General features: G+C 44.0%; 1 protein-coding gene across 4 annotated transcripts in view; it reads right to left on the reverse strand.

Moving 5' to 3' along the window:
• Positions 1-23,758, reverse strand: part of SLC4A11 (solute carrier family 4 member 11) — a 1,288,767-nt gene that overhangs the window by 1,198,495 nt on the left and 66,514 nt on the right. For 2 of the 4 annotated variants that reach the window (XM_069632246.1, XM_069632245.1), the window contains exon 1: positions 9,489-9,705. The exons of 1 other annotated variant lie outside the window; for it this stretch is intronic. In XM_069632246.1, coding sequence (XP_069488347.1) covers positions 9,489-9,690 — 202 coding nt within the window. In that variant the 5' untranslated portion in view covers positions 9,691-9,705. Of the gene's footprint in view, positions 1-9,488; positions 9,706-10,724; positions 10,808-23,758 lie in introns of those variants that run through there. One more of the 4 variants, XM_069632248.1, reaches the window with a different exon arrangement.

Raw genomic sequence — 23,758 nt, forward strand, 5'->3', positions numbered from 1 at the left:
GCCCGAAACATCAGCATCTGAAAAGACGAGAACAAACCAAATGTGAGCGGGGTTCCGCCAAAGACATTCTTTTACTTACCGCAAGATACTTACTCAGAATTTTACCGCTCGAGGCGGCGCTGGTCACCATCCTACGCCAGACATTTTCGGCAAGGCACCGCACCTGCTAAGAAGATCGAGAACTATTGGTTAATTACATTTGGAACAATATTACTAGCTGGACAGTGCTTGGTACAAACTGACTCTTACCTAAGCGCTACCTCGAGGCAAACTCACTCCTTGGATCACGCTGCAAGGGAAAAGGTGTGAAAGGAGCAAGAGTGAATTAACAGACATTTGAACTCTAAAAGAGCTATATATTCAGTTTTACACACTACTTACCTCGGAGTCATTGTTGTCTGGAACTCTGCCAAAAACGTTCGGATCAGTGAAGTAACTGAACTTCTAAGCGCCCCTGCACTCCATGCAGGATGGAGAGTTCATCCTTCCAAACAATAAGGTGAGACCTTACGAAGGGGAATACTGGAAGTTTTCAGGGAAAATAGTGTTAGTGTAACCGCTCTACCACGGGTGGCTAATCCCCTTTCCTGCTTTTAGGAAAATATTCCTGCGGGCCAGGCAGACGAAAGTGAGTGGGCAAGTGCAGTCGGTCATCACTTCGCTACGAGTCACACTGGTGGAGACCGCAGCTGTCCAGCTTCGTTCGACGCCCCTGTGGAATCCAGGTGAGCGTAACAGCTGTTGAATGGGGTTTTCTCTGCATAAAAGCAGGGCTTTTGGGACTGGAACTTCAGAAGTTGCCACAGGACCTTAGAAATCCAAAGAGGGAAGAAGCTGAGCCATCTGCAACAACGACACCACCGGTGGACCCCTGCTGCAACGACCTCACCACTTTCCCGACAAGAGGAGATCTTCTGCTGGAAGAGTCTTCTCCCTCTGAGCTGGTGGAATCAACCAGTTCGCCATTTCGCCTTCCAAAGATGTCTCTTGGTCGAATCGCCCATGCTAAGCTCCCCGGCGGCCGGATAGCCAAGCTTCACCACTTTGACCGCGAATATAAGGAACGCACCTTTTTACCGACGAACTCCGCGGCTGGTCTCTTCCCTGGGCAGTGCAACGACTACAAGTTTCCTCCTCAACGATATCTACTCTTCTCCTGGTCGAAACCACGACTTGCATCCACTGCCAGGAACGACTGCCTCCGCTGGAGCTTCCTCTCTCTTTAAGGTACTGTATTACACCTGGCCTTCCTTTCTTCGGATTGCTAAAGGCGACCCTTAAATCCTTGGCTTTCCAACTGGGTTTGGCCCCAGACCTTTTAACTTTACTTCTTGAATCACCCTAACCTCTTTTGAACCTCCTTCAAAGACTTTTAGTGCATTTTAAACTGTGTGATCCTGGGCACTTTTCGCTTTGCTCCATTTAAAGTGGGCCTGGCCTATGAACTTTGGCTCTACAGTATATACTGCCTTCACTGACTTGCTTTGAACTTAGAAAAGTGTTGGGAACTGTTTTGTTTTTATGACCTGCCTTTTTCTCTCCCTTTAGCCTAATTATTGAAGTGCCATCTAAGTTACACGCTCACCTCTGTTTTGACAAATAGTGGTGTTTTAACTTAGACTTGTCTAGTAATTGGTAAGGGAGGTGTAAATACTTTTCTGATTGTGTTTTGAACTTGCTTTGACTTATGGTGCTAGTGTATTTTCTAAAGTGTGTGTTAAATAAATAATGATATACTTATGATACAAAGCTCTGATCAGTGTTGGCGTGTTCCACTGTGCTTTTGGCCCTATTGTGTATACTCTACATACTGCCTTACTCTTGAGAGAAGTCTGACTGCTCAGCCACAGCTACCAGGTAAATCTGGGTGGTGCAGACTGCTACCAATTGGGTTTACTGCTTACTCCTGTAGTCTTAATCTTTTTGCAGTGTTCCCCAAGGGAACTGCACAGGATTCTGCCTTACAGGTGCCCATTAGTTTCTTTTGTTAAGAAATTTAGGGAGAAAAAAAGAATGCTGCTGACCTGGAGGACTGAATGTTTTCTACAAGGAGGTCCTCATAACGCCCCCTTGATTCTCCCAATGGTAGTCTGATTTCTTTGTAAACCAGACTTTTTGTACCTCCATTTTAACTCTCCTTCTGAAGGTGGACAGCATCCTGCCTGATTATTGGGGCCACTGAAACACATTCTACCAGAGGTAACACAGATATTTCTCTTGAGAAACACCTATTTTAGAGCCATTACAAGTAGAGGAATCCACACTTTGCGAGTGGATAGCGCGGTCTCTTGAGCAAACTCGATAGAACAAAGTGGTACCAATGGTGACTTACAAGACAAGTTCAGAGCCAGCGCGCGCCAGGGTAGCTTTCGCTTTCCTTCCTTTTCATACAGTTGTGCATATTTCGAGGGGGAGCTCAGCTTTAGGCTGACAAGTACGGAGATTTAATCTGCTGAGACATCAATATCATCTCATGAGGAATTGTCTTGGTTGTTTATTCTTTCGCTTTTAATTGCAGAGGTGCCCATGATGGAGAAAGAAAAGTTACTCTTTTGAAAACCTTTGTACTCCATCATTCCTAGATACCTCATCCTCGCACAATGTATGCCAGATTACGAGTGATCGTGTTGGACAAAGGCGGCATGCAATTCATTTCTATGCTGAAAATAAGGTGGATATCTGCCATTAAAATGCACTGTCGGGAGTTCCTGACAGTTTGCTCTGCTCTGTGCATTTAAAGAGGTAGAACCAGCGCCCTCGTCTAAGTTTCTTTTGATTGTAAAGTTAAAGTTTAAAAAAAAAGGTAGACGTTGAAAGATAAAAGGAACTTTTGTAGCTTCATTTCAAAACATTGTGTTTCGGGAAAATGTAAATGCATTTGTGTAATGCGAGTACCCATCACAGTACTAAAGTATCTATTGCTTCAAAACAGCGTTTAAAGCATATCGCGACCATTTGACTTGGGTCAGTTTACCATTCAACAGTTATATTCTTGACATGCTCCATATGTCCTGTGATATTTTTAACTTCGTCCAAAAACGTGTGTCAATTGGCTAGCACACGGGCTAACACAGCTGTATTAGCAGCCAGAAAAGCAGTGACCCAGCAAAAAGAATCTTGTTCTAGAAAATCGCAGGTTATGGTATGGGCCAATTCCAATGTATGTAATAAAGTCCTTCAAGAAGCGCCGACTAAAAACGATATAGATAGATAAAATACCAATGTTGTTGGTGGCACTATATTGAAAGGGCCATCGGACACGAGGTAGAGGTTTTGGGTCAGGACATCTGGAAGGACACCGATTTAGTGAACACTGAAGTTAGCAAAATGCTGTTCTTGCTCATTCTGCAACAAAAATTTCAAAACACCTGTTTGGTGGTATATATTCAGAAGTGAAATGATAGGTTGGTTGAGTAGTGTGACTTACAGGGTATATACATCCCTCTGCTATAAGGGGGAGCCACCCATGTTGAGGCTAATGTGGTGAGCATGCTCCCTTTCCCTTAAGAAACTCCCTTAGCCCAAGACTGTCTATAAGGGTTTGCCTGCCTGCAAAGACTAATCTGTCATCCTTATGTTGGACTACAATCTGTTAACAAAATCGCGACACAGAGAAAAAGGAAATCTCTTTAAATTTCCCTATTCCTTTCAGTTAATTGCTCTTCTTGCTGTTTTGTGAAGTTGTTCGCTTGTACAGCGCTTTGGTGTAAAGCGCTTTATAAACCAATAAATACAAATACAAAATAGAGACGTGCATATAACTGGGATGATGAATGTAACTTCGACAAGTGAATCTTATGACAAGCACGAGCAGGATACGCTGGTGACATGTTGCAGAAGCGGAGCACAATGAAGTCACAGGACCAGTGAGTTCAGGTGAAGCCAGAAGCCCTAGAGATGCCGGAAATCAAATGAGTACAGCAACGGGAGAACTGTTGCCGGTACGGAAAGTTACAACTTGTACATGCATGACCACATCAACAGCGTGGTCGGCAAAACGCCCAGCCTACCACACCAAGTGTAGGGAGCGTTGTCCACTTCCTACCACCCACTTATGCATACTGCCTCCAAGAACCGAGAATACAAGTACCAGAGAGTGTGCAGGAACAACGGAGCTTCCACTATAGGCACTGAGAAGAGCCACCAAGAAGCCAAATACCTTAGAGTGCGCTGAGCCCCTGGAGGGCCTGCAACAAAGGAGCATGAGACCGAGCCACTAAAGGGCTCCGAAAGGAGTGTCAAGCCTGTGATGTTCTTCTACAAGGAAAATGGTACCAGGTAGAACGGGAGAGGTGAGAGGGAGTAGGCCACTGCAGCAAAGTAGTGGGAGGAGAAAGGACTCTCGAGAACGTAACTTGGAAAGTCAAACAGTAAATGAGCATTGTAGAAGTGACCAAGTCATACAGAGTGCGACAAACAACGATGGTTGGAAAATGAATGAAGTGTAAAGAAATAGCTAGGGAAGAAGGGGCAAATCTCCAGGAGACTTGAAGAAAGGCCGTCAAGGTAACAGGGCCTTAAAAGAGACAATATAGTGTCAAGAAACCCAGAGATGGGAATGAGTGATTTGAACAAGGCCAAGCTGAATAGATGAAACATTGAATCACAAGGATATAAGCAAGAAGACACGAAAAATATCCCAAGAAGCACTATCGTAAATTTGGGAAGAATGATAGCACAAAACCCATAAGCATTTGAATAGCTACACGAAGCAGATATCGAGACTAGCCGACCAAATAACTTTGGAAAATCTATATTCTAAAAACAAAGAGATTCGTACATTAACCAAATGAAGAGATAGACGCCAAAAGAAAGAGAAAACACTGCGCGGCACCATTTGCCCACAGTTTACTACCACATGCACTCATTTTAAGCTTATGCACCTCTGCTACAGGCCTAAGACTATAGCCCTCATATTTTGCATTCAACTGACGCATTGGAAATATGTGCTGTTGCACTTTCGACCCAATATATATGGCATGATATTAACTTAAACCATTGTTTAACATTATCCCTTTTATGTATATGTTGGAGCTACTAGCACTTGTGTGTCATTAGGAGTCCATGTGAGCCTATGTTTAACGTGCTTTTTATTAAATATTGCATTATTCATTTCATCACACTTGACCTTCAAGCCATGGTCTTGAGATCTTGAGAATATATTTAACGTATTGAGCAGTCTTTGTAAGGTACGTGGAGTATTACCCAAAAGAGCCTAGCCATAAAATGGGTATGCCACCCAAAAGAGGTGGAAAGTTTTCAGGTGAAGTTAAAGCTGTTCCTAAATCCGTCATATAAAGGTTTAATAAAGTTGGCGCTTTAACAGTCTTGTTTAAGACCATTGTAAGCCTTGAACTTTTTATTCAGTCCACCATTACTTTTCAGTCGAACCTGAACTGTATTATCAGAATACAAGGTCACAAGCGTTTTAATACGACCAAGAAGATGCCACCCCACTTGGCTAATCTAGACAACAATATAGTACAATTCACGCAATTAAAAGCCACCAAAAACTCAATAGCAGGGTGTGACAGAATGTCATCTGGCACAGGTGTGAAAGCACTATCTTTTTTTTTATTTGTTTTAATATAAATGACCCTTGTAATGGTTTCTGAAAGGAGGGGCTACACCCCCTTTGAAAATGCTCAATGCACATATTACACATATGCTTTGCTGTAACCTGTGCATCCCAAGCAGCTGGTCAGTCACCATGCACAACAGGGTTGTGGCATGTTGACTGATCAAACGACCCAATTATGAAAGACAATCCGATAACACAACAGTGTCAGCTTTTTTGGCAGAACCCAGATGTGACAGGACTGATTAAGTATGGTCACAGTCCACTTGTGGAACAATAGGTTGGATGCTGCAGCCTTAGGAAGGGGCACACCTTCCCTCCCAAGGCATGGAAACCTCCACTAAGAGGTCTCCTGGAAACGGTGCTTCAGGGGCAGCACTGGCAACGCCAGCCTCACATCAGAGTGCCAAGCAATGGAATGCTTTTGAAGTGAACAGGCATGGGAAAGGTTTAGAGTAGCCAGAGAGGGAAAACAGCCCTGTCATCTTGCTTTCTGTAAGGGTTCTCTTCCCATTCCTGACCCCCTCCATTTCCTGAAATCAAGGTGTTGGGTCTACGATGCCATAGGGCAAAGGGCACTTGTTGGAAAATTGGGATTGGGCACCTTACAGCAGACTTGCGTTAAGCCAATCCCTAGTGGCATTTTGCCTATGGAAAAGGAGGACAACCTCTCAGTGTTTAATTCATCTTTAGACACCAGTAAAAAGGATAGATTTGTTTACCTCCGTTGGGAGTGCTACCCATTCCAGAGACCTCTTACATAGAGGTGAAGACAAAAGGCACTGAAGGCAAAGGAAAACTGAGCCTGTGACAATTCTGACAATGTCGTCACTGACTCTCTGGGGGGGAAGCTTCTCCCTATGTGGCCAGGGAAAAGCAGAAGCTACACGACTGACCCTGGGGTGGCTATCTGCAGGAGAATCACATGAGGAGGTAGGGATCCCACAGTGTCAAATAACCTGAAGACCCTAACTCCTCATGACACCCAGACAACTATAGAACATACCTGCATGGCTTATTGCAACATAAAGGAAGAAATACCAGGTTTTTTTCCAGCCAAATACAGTCTGCCTTCCCCGTCCCATGTAAGTACTGAGACGGGGAAGACCGAGGGAGTAATAAAGATGGCTAGAGACAAGAAACTAACGCTGGGCTCTAGTCTTTGGAAATATTCAACTTCTGCTGGGAAGTTTAAAACCGACACAGGTGTTGGCAATGGGAAAGCGTGGAAGAGTAGAAGGCTGTCTGTAATCAACGAGAGCGTTGAAAGGGATGCGAGAAAGCAGACGAGTGTGAATTGCATCACGGAGGCAAGGACGGACTGAGTGAGGAGACCCAATATTCCAAAGGAGAGGATAACGTGAATATGAATATAGATGACAGTGAAACAAAAGTACAAATCTTAACAAAAGAAATACGCAATGACCCAGCCCTGACCAGGAAAGCAGCCTTCTACCAGTGGCTGAGGTTTTAATTTCTCACAAGATGCACAAAGCCCTTCCTGCTAGCAGCTGCTCAGTTCAGACTCGAAACATCCCACATACTGAAAGCTTCTCCTTTAATTTGCTAAGCCAGTAAGCGGGCAGATAGACCGATAATTTGAGCAACTCATTTTTTAAATAACCACAGTTTCTAAAAGACTATGTACCCTATTTTAATGTATCGACTTTCAAATATCAACCCTGCCTGGGTCCTCCACACTCTGCAATTAGCACTTCGAGAGAACTGAACTGGCCAGTGTGTATAGAATGCATTAAGATCGTTTGAACACAGTAACCTGCACTAAATAGTAGTGGTCCATTTGACAGATATAGTCGTACCAGCTATGTGCACACATTCTTCGCGTTGTGCCAGCTATATTTAAAAAGTGTAACTACAGTAGTTACTGTACCTTAGGTTTAAGAGTACTCAAACACAAGGCATACATTAGTTTTCAACAATTGATTAGCACAGTTTGCTAACTAAAACATTTTTGATTAGCAAACAGACCCATTTGATTAGCAATGTTGTACTAATATTAATGTCAGCAGAGATTATTTGTACCAAAGACATGAAATGACCAACAATACAGCAGTTTTGCATAGTGCTGAAATAAGACATTATTGAGAGGAGTCAGGCCTTGCAAATTCTTCAAACTTTAGCTAGACATGCATGTCTGGTAACTTTACCTATCCAATCTAAGAAATGCACTCAACCCTTAGCAACGGTGGACAACAAATTTAAAATGTGTTTTCTGTAAAATGGTGCCAGTCACTAAGAACAGGCTTTATGTTTGGCACACTGCTTCCACCCAGAGTACGTGTTATAAAGCAACAGGGTGATAATATAGAATGTCGAGTAGGGTTCAATCATGGGTTGAGCACCAGTTGCAAGATGTATGCAACCTGCAGGTTACAGAACTAAGTTTGCCATCAAAAGCATTTGATCATGTACATTTTCAAAAGTTCACTAGTCGGCATGATGCATCTTAACAAAATGAAATCTAGTTGACACTATGAAATGATAAACTAAACTTTACTGTAAAGCATAGAGATGATGCAGTGTTTTACAGTATCAATACTGTAATTATGCATTTTTTAACAACTTACACTTTAGGAATGGAATTGCACGACTGTCTTTTTGAAAGATATAAAGTTAACACATACTGGTCTTTGCCAGATAGTATATAGAAAGCTTAATAAAAGTATCATCCGGATTACTTCTGGTTTGCAATTATTTGAAAAAGAAATTCTTCCCTAGCACTCCTACACATGCCTTTAGTGGAGGAGAGGATTACTGCTGCACTTTCCCTCAATTAGCACTTTAAGTGAATAGAGAAAAGAGGGGGAAGAGAGCACTGAGGGCAAGAGAGGAATGCTGGGCGAGCTGTGCTTTCATTGAAGAGGGCAACCTAAATAGCTAACTTTGCTAGACAAGTGTTCATTTGAGTAGCAAACCTACAGAATTGCATAGCAAATTGCTATGCGACACTGATTATTTTATGCCTTGCAAACGTAAACATAAAATGTGCAATTACTTCTGGTCCAAATATTGAATGTATGACTGCAAACTTAAGTATTGCGTATTGCTTTAAATTAGAAGCACACTTCAGTGCCTTCAAGTACAGAACTATGCAAACCTTATTAGAGGAAATGTACTTTCCGCGCTTGTGCATGTGTGCGGTGCGTAGGAGGTTGAAAGGATTTAAGTGAACCCAATCTGATGTGAAAAGTGCACGTACGCGAGACCATTTTCAATTAATAAAATAATGATGCAACAAAGTTATTAATCGAAACTCATGAAATATGTCACACGGCAGCGCAGTTTTGTTCCATGGACATAGGCATGTGCGCACACGCCTCCGCAGAGAGGCACTCCTCGTGGCGCACCGTGCTCCTTGTGAATTGGCACTGCTCACTTTACGGGCACAGGGAACAGGCGTAGCAGTCAAACGATCTGCAGAGACGGCTCTGCGGATGGAAAGCACCCACCCTGAACAGCATCAAACAGCAGAGCGCCGCAGCCAGCTCATCAGTTTCTGTCCAGCGACAGACACGCAAGGTGAACAAGGTGAAGGTAAGAAGCTGGTGTCTCTGGTCGGCCACTCTCGCAGGCAGGCTGCGCAACGCATCGCAGCCAGGCGCAGAATGCGCTTCACTCACGGGCGGGGAGAAATGGAGCGCAGGTGCCACGGCAGCAACGGTTCCGTGAACCCTCATCCTGCGTGGGAATGGGGCGTGCGGTAGAGCATCCCCCGAAAGACTAAACGCAACACATCACGAAAGAGGATTTGTGTCAATGGCAAATCTTCTATTTTTGCAACTTGAAAAATAACGTCTTTTACCAATAAAGCGACAACAAGCATACTTGACATTGCTTGGCGGCCGTGTGCATCGATGCGATCTTATCTCCGTATTAATGCAATACGTACCGAAAGGCGATGTCCTTTGCTGGCGAAGGAGGGCTCTGCTGTAATACCGGCCACTGCGGCGTCTCCGTTTTACCGTCTCGTCCAATGGGTTCGGTAGCAAAGGTGGAAAAAATCGAAACCACTCGGGGGGTGCAGGAGGGATCGCAATATCAACACAGACCAAGACCGGCGACTTGCGCCAGTCTCTCAAGGCAACGCGCATGGAGTCTGCAGGTAGCGTAATTCACCACAGGTCTACACCGCATCACACTCGTGCTTACATTGCGCTGCACAAAGCCTACACATGTCGGGTTTTTCTGAGCGGACTACCAACTGTTAAGGGGTCGGGGGGAGTGGAACCATCTACATCAAGAATCGCAGCTTTAGCGTAAACGAAATAAAAACACGATTGTGTGCGACATGTCAAGTGGATGCATTAATCGCGAGCGAATGGCTGCAAGGGTTGAAGACGCCTTGCTATACAGGAGATGCGAGTACTCCCTTTAAAGAAGCGAATGTCCTGCAGGCACCCACTGGCGAGGGTTGTTTCTTCGCCGCAGGGGTGTTGCTCTCCACAGAGCGATCCTTTTGTTCTTAAATAGCTGTAAAGATCTGCGACTGTAAGGCATGGACAGTTTAATCATAGCACTTAGTAAAAGTTGTGCTCGTTAGAAGCCCAAGGCGGTTAGGTTTTAATTGAGGTAATTTGTTTTACTTCATTAGGGAATCGGGCACACATTTTATAATTGATTTTTTTTTTCTTTTTAAAAAGCTATTTCACACTTTTGGGGTTTATAATCATGCATTGCTATTGAACCAATGATGTTCATGTTTGAAACGTCCAACATCTGAGAAAGTAACTGGGCGAAAAGCCATCCAATTCTCGTCTACTCGGTTTCACCGAGGCAGCGATGCAGTCAAATCGATACTATTCAACAGACCTGCTGCCAAAATATGGATTGGTTCGCCAAGCGCATATAGCCAATTCTCGTTCTCCGAGCACAGTCGATGCACAGAGTGCATGCCAAGAGGACCTTCTGCAAGTCACGTCAGGCTTAATTCAACAACTCGTTCACCACCAACCACACGCAGACACCAAGCAGAGAATTCGAGGCCATCACTAAACAGGAAGGTCTTTTTGAACGCAAACCATGCTTTCACACAGATCCTAAAAAACAACTTTGCTCAATCGACTCCCCTCCCGACCTGCATTTGCCAGCAACAACACGCACTCTTGCAAAACATGATGTTACCTACCCGATCAGCCAACACAGGCGGAAGAGAAATTCCAAATCCCAAAACATAAATCAAATTGTCCACCAAAGCAGCAACGCTGGATTCCCAAAATCTCAGGCTCCGGTGGCAAGGGACACTGTGTTCCCCCACTGGCATCAGCCTTAATCAATACGGTGCATGCTTCGCTCCCGCTTGCCATTGGTGAGCTGCAGCAGGTAGGTGGAGCCACAGACTATTAATTAGGACGGCATGGCTTTGATGTGCGTCGCATCAGATCACTGTCCCAAACATAAAAGGAGGGGGGGGGGGTGAGAGGGCTGCTGGGGGATTATGATGAGCATATATTCCATCACCTGGGGAATCCCACTTTCCACTGTGATGAGATCAGATCATCCAGGAAGCTAACAAAATCCAGATGCATTCCCACCTCTGACAGCTGCAGTGCCCACATTAACCTCCGATAGGAAAAGGAAACGAAAGGGGGATGAAACACTCACTTAACTGGAGTTTCCAATACCCCGGGTAGCCCATTATTTTTTATAGACTATTTGAAATTAAGAATGTGGTCTTCTACCGCACGTTCAAAGATTAAAAAAACAGCTTCTTGTAGGTTTACTACTGTGCTTGTAAAAAAAAAAAAAAAAGGAAAAAAAAGAATGTAATGAGGCTACAGTCGACATGCAAGCCACACACGTCACCAATAGCAAAGACCCAGTAACATATTGTGCACTACATTGAAATAAGTATGCCATCTTAAAAGTACACACAAATTAGCCTATTACGCAACCTATGTGTGCTGCCTCAGTGCGAAATGAACATACACACATAATGGGAATCTAGCTAGCAGCACATACGACTATGGCGGGTTGTCTTGGAAATACACGAGACCCATATATGAAGTTAAATTGATGCATGGCCTGGGATTTGCACACGCACATTTCCTTCAGAACACGGGACAAGTGCATTCTGCTACAACTGGACAGTGGATGAACTGTGCAACTTGATCATGCCCAAGCAACGAGTTCTAAGCTAGTCCGATTTTCAGCTTAGGTAGGCAAGGGCCACTATTGGTATATCAAATGCCATTATTTCCTGCAACTGCATCAATTACAAGATGTTAACAATAATTCTGTGGCCATGCTTTGATTGATTGTTGCTGGTCATATGTGCTGGCACTGCCCGCTGTGCCCATAGAAATTTCTAATAGCTGATTGCTAAAACATTCATTTTTACGACAAGTTGCGCAACATAATTCGCACCTTATATTTTCTTTCTATTATAGAACTATAAATTACAGGCAAACCTTGCCATTCAAAACTGCTTTCACCTCCACGCTCTATTTGCAGCAAGGATAAAACACTGGCACCAACAAGGATGGAGTAGCCCCTCAACCACGTGTGTTTTTTTCCACTGGCACCTCGCCGCTAAAATCTTTGAGCAAACATCAAAGATGGTATCACACATTGGGATAGGGCCCTTAGGCCACTTGACATTGCAGTCGACTCGAGCCACCCATCACGCAGATCCCAGAATTGACCCCCGGTTTGGTACTAGAGGCATACAAAAAATAAGCAGCAGGGTGATCGCTTGGTTCTAAGGGAGCTCTATGAAAAAGGTGTCCCACTGTCTTTTGAAGAATTCTACTAAAAATGTGTTCTTCCTTAGTCTGAACACTTCCAATACATTCAGCTAATGCACCGGATCCCGAATGGAGATGTGCGAGCATGAGGAAGAAGAAATCCTATTGGTCTGGAATTAACAATGCAGGTGCTACAGACACTAGTGTGTGGATTCAGATGTTAGGCTTCCCTACATGACGGGATGGAAGAGGGAGCTGTCGATCTCACAAGTTTCTTGGCAACATACCTGGAGCAGGGCCCACAGAAGTTCAAGGTGCACTCATCTCAAAGAGGGCGCATACAAGATCTGCTGGCGATGGTACATGATGCCCCAAAGGTTACACAATATCTTCCCACGCTCCTCGTTCCTTTGCTGTGGAGGTTGCAGTCAGCAGGGCAACATGTGGTGGAGCCGCCCCATGACTCTCATATTGCAAGGAAATCTTTCTAAACTAAAGGAAATTACAGGATGCCAGCTTCCCTCCAACTAGAAAGTAATAATACTGGGGTACTCCACTGAAAAGTCCTGCCCTCTTTCGGGGACCATTGCAGATCTCATTTCACACTACTTACTGGCAGCATACACGACCTTGGCACCATTCTGGAAGGACCCTGGGGGCCCAATAATAGTCTACTGGTGGATACAAATGTGGGCAACAGCCCTGCAAAGAATCTCAGTGTGATCAACTACTATCCCTAAATACATTTGAACTGGTCACCCATTCTGCAATAAACCAAAGATCTTGAAATCGCCTTTCCACAGACCTCACATAATGCAGCATCTCCAATTGAATTGAATTAAGGAGGTTCTACTCGAGTCATCTGTAGATCCAAAAGGCAGTGTGTTGTTCCGGGCACTCAATTAGGCTCTAGGTCCGGTTGAACAGTTGGGAGGCACAACTAAATCCTATAACTTTTACTGTGCAAGTGGATTGTTGAGTTGGTTTCCTTTTTTTTTCTCCCGCCTTCCTCCTTTTTTATATGCCTTTGGTTTATTGTAACGCAAGCAGGGAAGCATAAGGCTGAATCTTTAGGCATGTTATATAACATTGTGTAAGGATGCTGAAGAAGGCATATTTGGGGATATAGACTTTCATTAGTAAACATTTCTAAGAGGGGTTTCCCTTCCTCAACTTAAGATCGAAGGGGTCTGTTAAAGTAAAATTGTCAACCATCCTGTGTCAAGAAAACCCTACTTCTGGCCCTTGCACTACACACTAATAAATAAAGCACTGTGCTGATCCCAGGAGAATGTCTTCCTTCTCCTGGGGTTCAATCTTAACCTGACGAAATGACTCTTCCCCAGGTCACAAAGTTCCAAAACAATAGATCCGGCAGAATGACTCCCTTCCCAAGGTCACAAAGTTCTAGAATAGCAGTTACTTCATAAGCCCGGCAAATGCTTCCCTTTCCTAGGCTTGTTGGACCTTCCTCACAGTCCACGTTACCAGGACAAAGACTCCCTTCTCCTGGCGCAGTTATGATACAGTCTCCAATAACCAGGGGGGGTGACTCCATTCCTCTTGTCTTCTCTTCATTAGGTTTCACACTTACAACACCCAATTCTGAGTGCGAGGGTCGGACCATGGTTACTCTCTTCTTTGGTTTAGCCCACTTGGTTCACTTCCCTGCCAAGAACTGCAACGCAGAATATGACTCATCACTCTTGGGTTGGGTCCTCAACCCTGCTTTCTCTTCCCCTCTCATGTCTCATGTCTGCTCCGCCTGCCAAGTGCTGACATGAGGAAGATGGTCCTGCTCGTAATCTCGGTACATGGTTTGTGCCTCCTGCACCGTCCATCCCCCTGCCGGTCCGCGCGCCTCTCTAGTTACCTGGTCTGCATCCGGGATGCGTGGCCGGTTCTTCCTGGGGTCCTGCTCGGTGTGTCGCACAGGCTTCTCTGCATCTTGGTTCCTTTGCCTTGTGGATCGCCTTGGTGTGACTGCATAGACGCTGCTTCCTGCATTCACATAACCATCTGCCAGCCTCCTGGTATCGCCTGGACGCCATCGAGTAAAGGAGTCTAATTGTCTGCTTCACTTCGGGAGTGGAACGCTCACAGCTCCTTTCGGGCTTTCTTTCCGTCTCCTCTGTGCTTCCTGGGCTTCACAGTCTCTGCCTGAAGGGGAGACAGCCAACCAGGACCAGTTGACCAGTTGTCCTTTGGTCTTGATTGCGTAAGCGGGATCAAGTCTATACCGCTGCAGTTCCTTCTTACTATGGTTCTTCAGTGCTCCTTTGTCCCAGTACTTTAGTTAGCTATGTTCCCAATATTTTTAGCCTCAGTACTTTCCAGTACTTTGAGATAGTCTACTTTGCAACACATAGACCTGGTCTCTACACTGTGATTAGCAGTGCAAGAAGAGGCTAGAATGGGTGTGATGTTCTACATCTTGGATGGTCATCCTTCTCCCTGGGGGGAGGGGAGGCAGCAGGGTGGAAGGTGGTGACATCAGCCGACACATGTTTTGACCCGACGTGGGTCTTTTTCAAGGCGTGTGTAGTGCATGCGAGATTGTGTATGAATGGTGAGCTCAGATGTTGAGCTCCTGTTGATTAAAAACCTGGGGGCCAAGGGGCCTCTGCATACAGATGAGCGGTCCCAAGGCCCCTAGATTGTTAATCAACACAAGCCCAACATCTGAGCTCACCGTTCATATACAATTTCGCACGCACTGCACAAGCCTTGAAAAAGACCCACGTCAGGTCGAAACACGTGTCGGTTGATGTGTACTAATAAAAACACACAAAACAAAAAGTGTTGATTTATCATTCATTACTTGAGACATATGTATCTACACAGAGTAAATCTCCATCTCAGACCTAGCGCCTGCATGATACTGGTTCTTACTGTAAATTCACTCTATAAAATGCCAAGACGGAAGAACAATATTTTAAGAAGCCCTCACTGGAAGCAGGCTCAACTAACTTCAAACGGTAAGCACAGTGATCTACAGTTTCACGCATGTTGTAGGTTCTATTATGTCAGCGGCCAACATTTTCTCCACCTCTTGGAGGACTATTTCCTTCCTTAGCTCTGGGATCCGATATGTATGTTTGTTTATTTGGTAATGCGCGCCAAACCCTTGGGTAGCCGGGCGCAACAGTGTACAAGAAATCTTAAGCTTATTACAGTATTTGGCATGAGTAAATAACACACTAAGGCAAAAAATATATACAAGAATATATACTATATACAAACATATGTACCAGTACAGGGCATATCTTAGAGGTGTCCAGGGCACTCTAGCAAGTTGTCTAAACAGCCAGATATATAATCAGGTAAATAAGTCAGGCTCATAAATCTAGGTATCATATGGGCTAGGTAGGTGGTGATGCATGCTCAGCTGTCTCAAGTACAAGAAAGTTCATGGAAGCAGATAGTTCGGTATGAGCAAGGTAGAAGTAGGCTGGGTGTCAGTCAAGTTATGTGTCATTGGCACGCAGCCATTTAAGTATCTTATGTCTGAATTTAGGGTACGGTTGTTCAGTTCTGAGTTCGAGTGCTAACTTGTTCCAGCAGTGAGCCGCTTTGACGGGAAAACTAGTTCCTCCCACCGTCAAGCGTTTGAATCTAGGGGTCTCTAATTTAAAGGTGTGAGCAGATCTCGTGGGGCGCGTGGATGTTTTCCTCGTGATTCTTTCCACTAGGTACGGGGGAGCTACGTTGTTTAGACATTTAGAGGTGAGGGAAGCTGTTTTGAGTAGGATTCTGTCCGTTGTCTTTAACCAGTTAACCTCTTTCCTGAATTTGGTGATGTGCTCTCTGTGAGGGATATTAAGTGCTGCTCTCAAGGCATTGTTCTGCAGTCTTTGAATTTTGTCTGATGTATTTATTGGCTCCTGAGTACAGGGCATTGCAGTAGTCTAACCTAGACATAAGAGCATTGGCTAGAGTGATACAACTAGCACTGGAGAGGTACGGTCTGGATGCGCGGATGAGTTTGCAGGTGTAGGTGGTAGAAGAGGCAAGGGAGTTGACTTGCTTCTTGAGAGTAAGGGAGGAGTCCAGATAGAATCCAAGGGTTTTAACCACAGACAGCACTTTGATAGGGTGGTTATAAATGTTGAAGGATGTGTAGTTTGGGCTTAGTTTTTGGATGTTGGCTTCAGCGCCTATGATTAGTATCTCCGTTTTATCGTCATTCAGGCAGAGGCCATGGGAGGCCCTCCATGCCTGAATGAGGGTGTATATCTTGTTCACCAAGGCTGAGTCTGCCTCGAAGTCGCCCGAAAGGGGTATGAGGATCTGGGTGTCGTCTGGATAGTTCGTGTAGGTGACACCCAGTCTGTCCAACTTGTCAAACAAAGGCTTGGTGAAGATGTTGTACATGGTGGGGGAGACACAAGATGCCTGTGGGACACCACACGTTATTTTGATAGGGTCAGCAGAGTCGGACGTGGAAAAGACTCGCATAGTGCGATTAGCTAAGAAGGATTGGACCCAGGCTATGGCATCGGTGAAGTTGGCGGCAGATCTGAGGTGGTTGCATAAGACTGCATGGTCCACCAAGTCGAAAGCTGCCGACAAATCCAGGAGGAGGAGCAAGGCTATTTTTCCATTATCTTTTAGTTCCTCAATTTGTGTCTTGAGGTCTAGCAGAGCTGTTTCCGTGCCATGGAGTGGACAGAAGCCAGATTGCCATGAGCCAAGCAGGTGGTTAGCTTCCAAGTAGTCGTGGATTTGTATGTAGGCAGCTCTGTCTAGGATTTTAAGTAAAAATGGCACGGTGGGGATAGGTCTATAGTTGGTCGGGATAGTGGGGTCCAATGTTTGTTTTTTTAAGTAATGGGAGGACCCATGATTCTTTGAGATTGGTGGGTAGCGTGTTGGATTTAAAGGAGGAGTTTATAAGCTTGGAGATAAAGGGAGCTAGGTCCCTAGCTGCGTCCTTTATTATTTGTGCTGGGCAGGAGTCGCCCTTGCAGTTTGAGGGAGAGTATTATTTTTTCTGTGTCGATTATGGAGATGGTCTTGAATCTGAAGGGTGTGGTAGTCTTATTCTCCTGGGGTTGACGTGTTTGTTGGTCCAAGGGTGATAGTGTGGCTTTTTAAAAAAAAACAATTTAGCATTGAAGAGAGGAGATTTTGTTAGAAAGGGTGTTTTGTATGTTGGTGCACCATTCTTTGTTTTTGGGGGCATTGTCTATAGGTTGAATTGGAGATTCCAGAAACCATATGGTTTTGAGTTGATCATTTTGCGGGGGGAGTGCGGATGTGATGTTGGACTCCTTTCACTCTCCCAGGTTCACAACTAAAGACATCCCGGAACTAGGCCAAAAGACATCGGATGTCTTGCTCTAGTGGAAGGTCAGGTGTACTAAATTGGTTTCCTCTGTCTCTTCCGACAATAAACTGTCCATTACCACGGAGGAAGAATCAACTGGGTCCTCTCCTTCAAAAATTTGGCACAGTATATTTGAGTCTTATTTTGTCTTTCGAGTTGGGCAACTCAATAATAACAAGGGCCAATTCTCTCTAAGATCTTGTATGGGCCATGCCAGCGGGACAGCATTATTGTTAGAAGTACCAATACCTTCTATCCAATAGAAAATGACAGGGGTATTGTTTTATCAAACTGGGCTTTTTGATTTTCCTGTACCTTTGCTAGGTTTGAATGTTCTAAATGTCTTACGATGGTTATATGTTCTTTAATCCTCTGTGCTTTTGAGACAGCGGTATGATGGCGTCTTCCCATGTCTCCCACAACATGTCGAGGATGTCTCTTGGATCACGTCCATATAGGAGTTCGAATGGGGAGAACCCCAGGTAAGCGTTCCTCATGGCGAATAATGCCCAAGGGATCATCATATCCAAATTATGGCTGTCAACCACTACCAATGTCTTCAAGACACCTTTTAAGGTAATATTGAAGCATTCAACCAACCCATCCGCCTGGGCAGACTGAGAAATATTCAAAAACCTAGTAGACCTGTAGGTCGAGTAATGTAGGTCATCTACTCAACCTTCGAGAAATGCACTCGACCCATAAACTAGATGGCAATTTGCTTTTTACTGAAGAACACCTGAAGAAACATTACTAAAAACTAATCAGGACATATTGGCAGGCACATTTTATTTTTGTTCATGAAAAAGCATGGCGATGCAGGAAACATGATCAATGAAAAAATCCACAGATCTTGATCATAGGCAGGCTACCAACCGGTAAATGCAAAGTGCCTGTTGCACAGGTTGCTGAAACACATTGCATAGTTTCTGGATCTGTCATTTTCCCTTAATAACTATGAATTGTAACGCAGAGCTTCATGACATTTTTCCTGCTCATAATATAATCTCAATACTGCTCAATTTATCACACTTAGGATAAAAGGCTTAGTTATCCCTCCAAACATTAAGTGCTCGCTGGCCTCATGTGAAAGGAGAACATTTAACTTGGGTACGTGCGTCATATTCAATATTCTGTACCCTGCACAGCAGAGACATGAGATACACATGTAGCACAAAGACACAAACACAAAAAAAGGGGCCCGGGGGAGGGGAAGGTGGTTTAGAGTCAGCCATGTCAGACAAGTGAGAGCTTATAATTTAAATGTAAAATATATAGGTTTACAATATGCATTAATTGAAGTAGGCCTTCGTGGTCAACCGTGTCACATGTGAGCTGTAAGAATGAAGTGGTAGGCTTCTTAATGGTTTGATAAGGCACAACCATCTGCATCCTTGAGTGTAGCAGTTTCAATGCTGCATCCTCATCTAGAGCCAAACTTGTTTATCTCTAAGAAGGTTGTCCAAGATATATTGGTGGAAATTTACAGCCACACAGTTCACATTTTGCCAGGAAGGATTCCAGTTATGGGACATGAGGATTGTGTGACAGCTCAAGCACAGGTTCAGTAGCAAGAGTAAAATGTTTGTGTTCTGAAATTTCGAAGCATACAACTTGTTGTAAGACATATTAAAACAACTGCAAAATATGTTTTCTTTTTAAAGGAATGAGCGTTTTGCAAAACATTTTACAGCACCAATGATTGAATAACAAAGACCACATATAATGTTATGAACACATACAGACCCCTTCAGAGGATGCAGTTCAACTGTTTGCTTTGATTTGCTGGAAAAAGTATTTAAATACTATTAAAAAAACTAGGACAATCTTAAAAATGTTCAAATGTTCTAGGCTCACATAAATGAACCCCACAGAGAGCACAATATTAATTGGGTTGTCAGGTGTGGCAACAATAAAGAACTCAGACAAATCTGTTTAATCACGATCAGTAAGCAAAGCACCTCACAGAAGCAAAACGTCAATGCAACAACATCAGGTTTCATGAACTAGTAAAGCTGGATGTCCATTTACTGGAAGACAATAAGGCCCAAAATCATTCTGAAAGTTATTCGAGTAGTTCGGAATTCAAACCTAATTAAATGTTCAGCCTCTATACTTACCAACAAAGCTACTCATGTATTCAAGTACGGTAAACGGAGACAGTGTTTTTCATTTCAGTAAAATAGACACCTGCCAGGATCAATTTGGACTTGCCAACTATTCATGTCGGACTGACTCCAAACTCGCCACATGCGTCAACGAATAGGACAGCGGCTTTCTATATCTAGGCGAGCCACTGATAAACAACGAAAATAAATATTCCCACTTTCTGTTCTGCCCAAATTCCACTGCAACCACTCCAGACATTAAGTTGCATCTCCCAACATCCCACCGATTATTTCTAGCAGGCTTTGGAGTGTCATATTGTTCTGATAGGTTTGGAAAGAACTGCCAGGCTTTTTTTCACCCGTTGGCAGAACGTAGGTATGTTTGAATGCCAGTGTCATAATAGGGTATTGTTCTTGTGCAAAACCCACTCCAGTTTCCTGCAATTTCAATACAAAGACCTGTCTGAGAGTAAAATGGGCACAGGTTGTCTCAGACACGAACCTACTGCAATGACGCAAATCGGTGGTTCAAGTCGTAGACCTAGTTCAAAAAGGCTGTGCCGAGTTCCCAGGCAAGGAGTAAACTAGGGCCAAACAGGAAAAAGAAAACAGAAGCAATACAGACCTCTTTGTACAAGTACAAAACGGAAAAGAAAAAAAGACTGACAAAACAAATGGAACATAATGTACTTCAATAATTGAACTAAATTATTTTAGACTTGGTGCTGATCTAGGTAATTGAAAATGCAGTTAAGCAATGTCATCTAGATAGGTAATATGTTCTTAAACATAAAAGAACTTTCAATTACACGATTTGCATATATATATATCATGATTTATACATGATAATATATATGTCTTGCCCACAATGCCTTGCACAGACAAGGAGCAAAATTAGCAGAAAATACTACGAATGAAGGAAAGTCGGCATAACAGCGTTCTTCCGTCTAACTGATGACATCTATAACATGCCCAAAGATTTTTTAAAATTTTTTTTTAATTGTATATGGTTCACAACAAAACCTAGCATTAGAACCATTACAATTTCATAATCGTACAAAACGATAAATAGAAAAAAAGAAAAAGTAAACTACAATTAATAACATCTTTCCACTTAAAACCTTCAATAAAAACAATACCCATGGTTCATTAGATCACTGTGGGAGAATTACAACCGCGACCTTAGCCTGGGACAATACTACTTTGACTCCCACTTAATACTGCGAGATAGTATCCCCATATGTTCCCTTTAATCTCTTCATACAGAGGGGGTCCCAGGCTACCCCGTTTTCCTAGGGATATGACTTAACTTCAAATTCCCCACATAGAATTACCCTTCCAGTAACCATTTCCCTTCGACTCTAGGTAATGAGTCGAAACTTTCAGGATTTCTACCACCACTGCAGTTTGCTGTACTTCTTGTCCTGAGATCATTCTCTCCCATAAGTGCTCTGATAGAATTCCCTCCTCCCTAGCAGTAAATCTTCTTAGCTTAGCCAGCCTCAAGGCCCAAGTACCTTCGCACTCCATTAAAATGTGGCGAGTGACTGTAGTCTTGGGTTGGCGCAGATCTGACAGAGTTTGGCTGCATTCTCCTCCTGTTTTCGTATGGCCAGGATTTCACCAGTGGGAAGAATATTTAGTCTTACCCGCATAAAGTTAGTCCTTTTTCTTGGGATAGGATATTTTTCTAAATAGCGGGGGAGGGAACCTACATTTTCTTCCGCCGTCAGGAACGCGTTGCATGGAATGGAACTTCTCACCTTAGAAAGCATGGATTGGATCGAAACCATAGCTAAGTCGCGTTTTACCTTGAGATGGTTGGCGATCAGGGTCTCTAGGTCTAAAAGTGTCCTATGCAGGATATATCTTAACCAATCTTCCAACCCGGTCAAGATGCGCGATTTTGAGCTTTTTAGATGCGCGATTTTGAGCTTTTTAGATGTACTCTGATGTCCTCGTACAAGGATCCTGGGCTGGGGTTTATTATCTCTCGGTAGAGTGAAGCTAATTTCCACTCCACTTGACACTTTAATGATATGAAACCTAATTCAAACCGTAGGTTCCAACCCGGGGTACTCGGGGGAAGGTTAAGGGAGTCTTTCCATATTCTGCCTTCTATTTTAGGCCAATTTATGTTCCAAAGCAATGCTTTGGCTTCTAAACCATACAAGGTGACCGATACTATTTTGGCTACATAGTATTTTATCATCGGCAGAATGGCGAATTTGCAGTACCTCATCTTGATCTTTTTCATGTGAGGTATCAAATCCTGGGCTTTAGTAAGAATGTCAAGCTCCAAATTGGTCGGGCTAGCATAGATCCTATAGCCAAGGTATAGCAATTCATTGACTCGCGGCACTGTCTGCCCGTTCAAGGACCAACTATCAAAACTTATTATCTTCCTTGGATGTTTAAAGACTAGTATCTTCGATTTTAATGGGTTTATGACCAGGCCATTTTTCTCAGTGTATTCTCCCAGTTTGGTCATGAGTCTATGGAGGCCTATGGCTGTTCTAGCTAACAGTACGATATCGTCCGCATAGGCCAGCCAAAAGATATTATTTCCATTAACGATTGGACTGTCCAATGCGGCAGGCTCTAGTTATTGCCCCATGTCTGACAGGAAGAGGTTGAAGAATAAAGGTGTTAGGGAGAATTCTCATTTATGGCTAATTTCCCTCACCTAGCGAGTCCCTCAGCAGCTTTGCTGGATTTCTGGGGTTTATTTTTTTCAACCTGGTAAGAGTGTGAGCCTTTTTCCCACTCTTACAAGTGTTTTGCCATGTGTATTTCTACTTTTTGTGTGATCCTGGGCTCTGGAGCCACTCCATGAGCCCCACCACTTTTTGTGCGTGTTACACAGCACCTTCAGTGCAGTGACACAGGGTTGTCTTTGAGACTTCCCAGACTCAATTTTTATGGGGCTGACTACAGTCCCCCAGAAACATGTAAAGTTGCCATTAACGTTATATAGTCACTTTAAACTACAGACCCAGTACACCCCATCTTACATGGAGTATTGGAATGGGTTAATTTCTACCCCTTTTTGTCTGTGCCTCTTTGAGCTTTGTTTTGCTCTCTTAAAATTTAGACTTGGCTGGTGGCAGTGGTATCTACCCTAACTTTTCTACCACGATTATCCTATATAAACGTGGTACTGTTTTAGGCTATTGTATTAGCCTCAAACATAAACCTGCTTGACCAAATACTTTTTATTTTGGCTCCAGTCGGGTTTAGTCGCCATTTCTTTTTGTTAAAGTCCTCCTTGTGTTTTCTTTTCACGCCAAACCAGGTTTGCCTTCTTTGTTCGTCCACCTTTGGTGGGCTTCTGTCCAGAAGCCCTCCTTTGGTGTCTGGTTGTCTAGGTGGGCTGAATGTGAGGGAGGGGTGTAGTCACCCCCTGTACAGTGTCTCCTTGGAGACCCAAGTCGCACTTTGTGTTGATTGGCTGAGGTGGTTGTCCGGGCCGCACAACCCCCCTGCTGAGTGATTAACAGCCAGGCTGTGTGAATGGGGGATTTTGGCATAAAAGGCAGGACTCTTGGGCTGGAAGTCAGAGTCGCCACTGGAACTGCAAGAACCAAAAAGAAGCAGAGAAGACGACGGCTGCTGCAACTCCCGAGTTCTGGTGAAGCCCTGCTGCAGTCCAAAGCAATCTATCCTTCAACGACAGAAAATCCAGTCCGGAGTCTTCTTCCCTTGAGCCTGGTGGGATCAACCAGCTCATCTTCCACAGCCAGAGGATCCTCTTCTTGGTCGAAATCGAGGCACACAGCTGTAGTGGTCCGGATGGCCATCTGAAGAGCCTCTCCTGTTTTAAAGGAGAGGACCTTTTATTCACCGTTGCTTTGCTGCTGCTGGCCTCATCCCTGTGTAGTGCAGATCGCTCCAGACAGTCTTTCCTGTCCCCACGAGTGAAGCTCCAGGAACCGTGAGTCTGCAGGAACAACTGCTGTGGCACCAGCTTACTTCAATCGAACAAGGTACTGTGTCCAACTACGAGGAATTGGGGTGAAACCTTCCTCACCAAAGGCTT

This window comes from Ambystoma mexicanum, chromosome 6q, assembly GCF_040938575.1.
Source record: "Ambystoma mexicanum isolate Mex_15411 chromosome 6q, UKY_AmexF1_1, whole genome shotgun sequence".
Classification (NCBI taxonomy): domain Eukaryota; kingdom Metazoa; phylum Chordata; class Amphibia; order Caudata; family Ambystomatidae; genus Ambystoma; species Ambystoma mexicanum.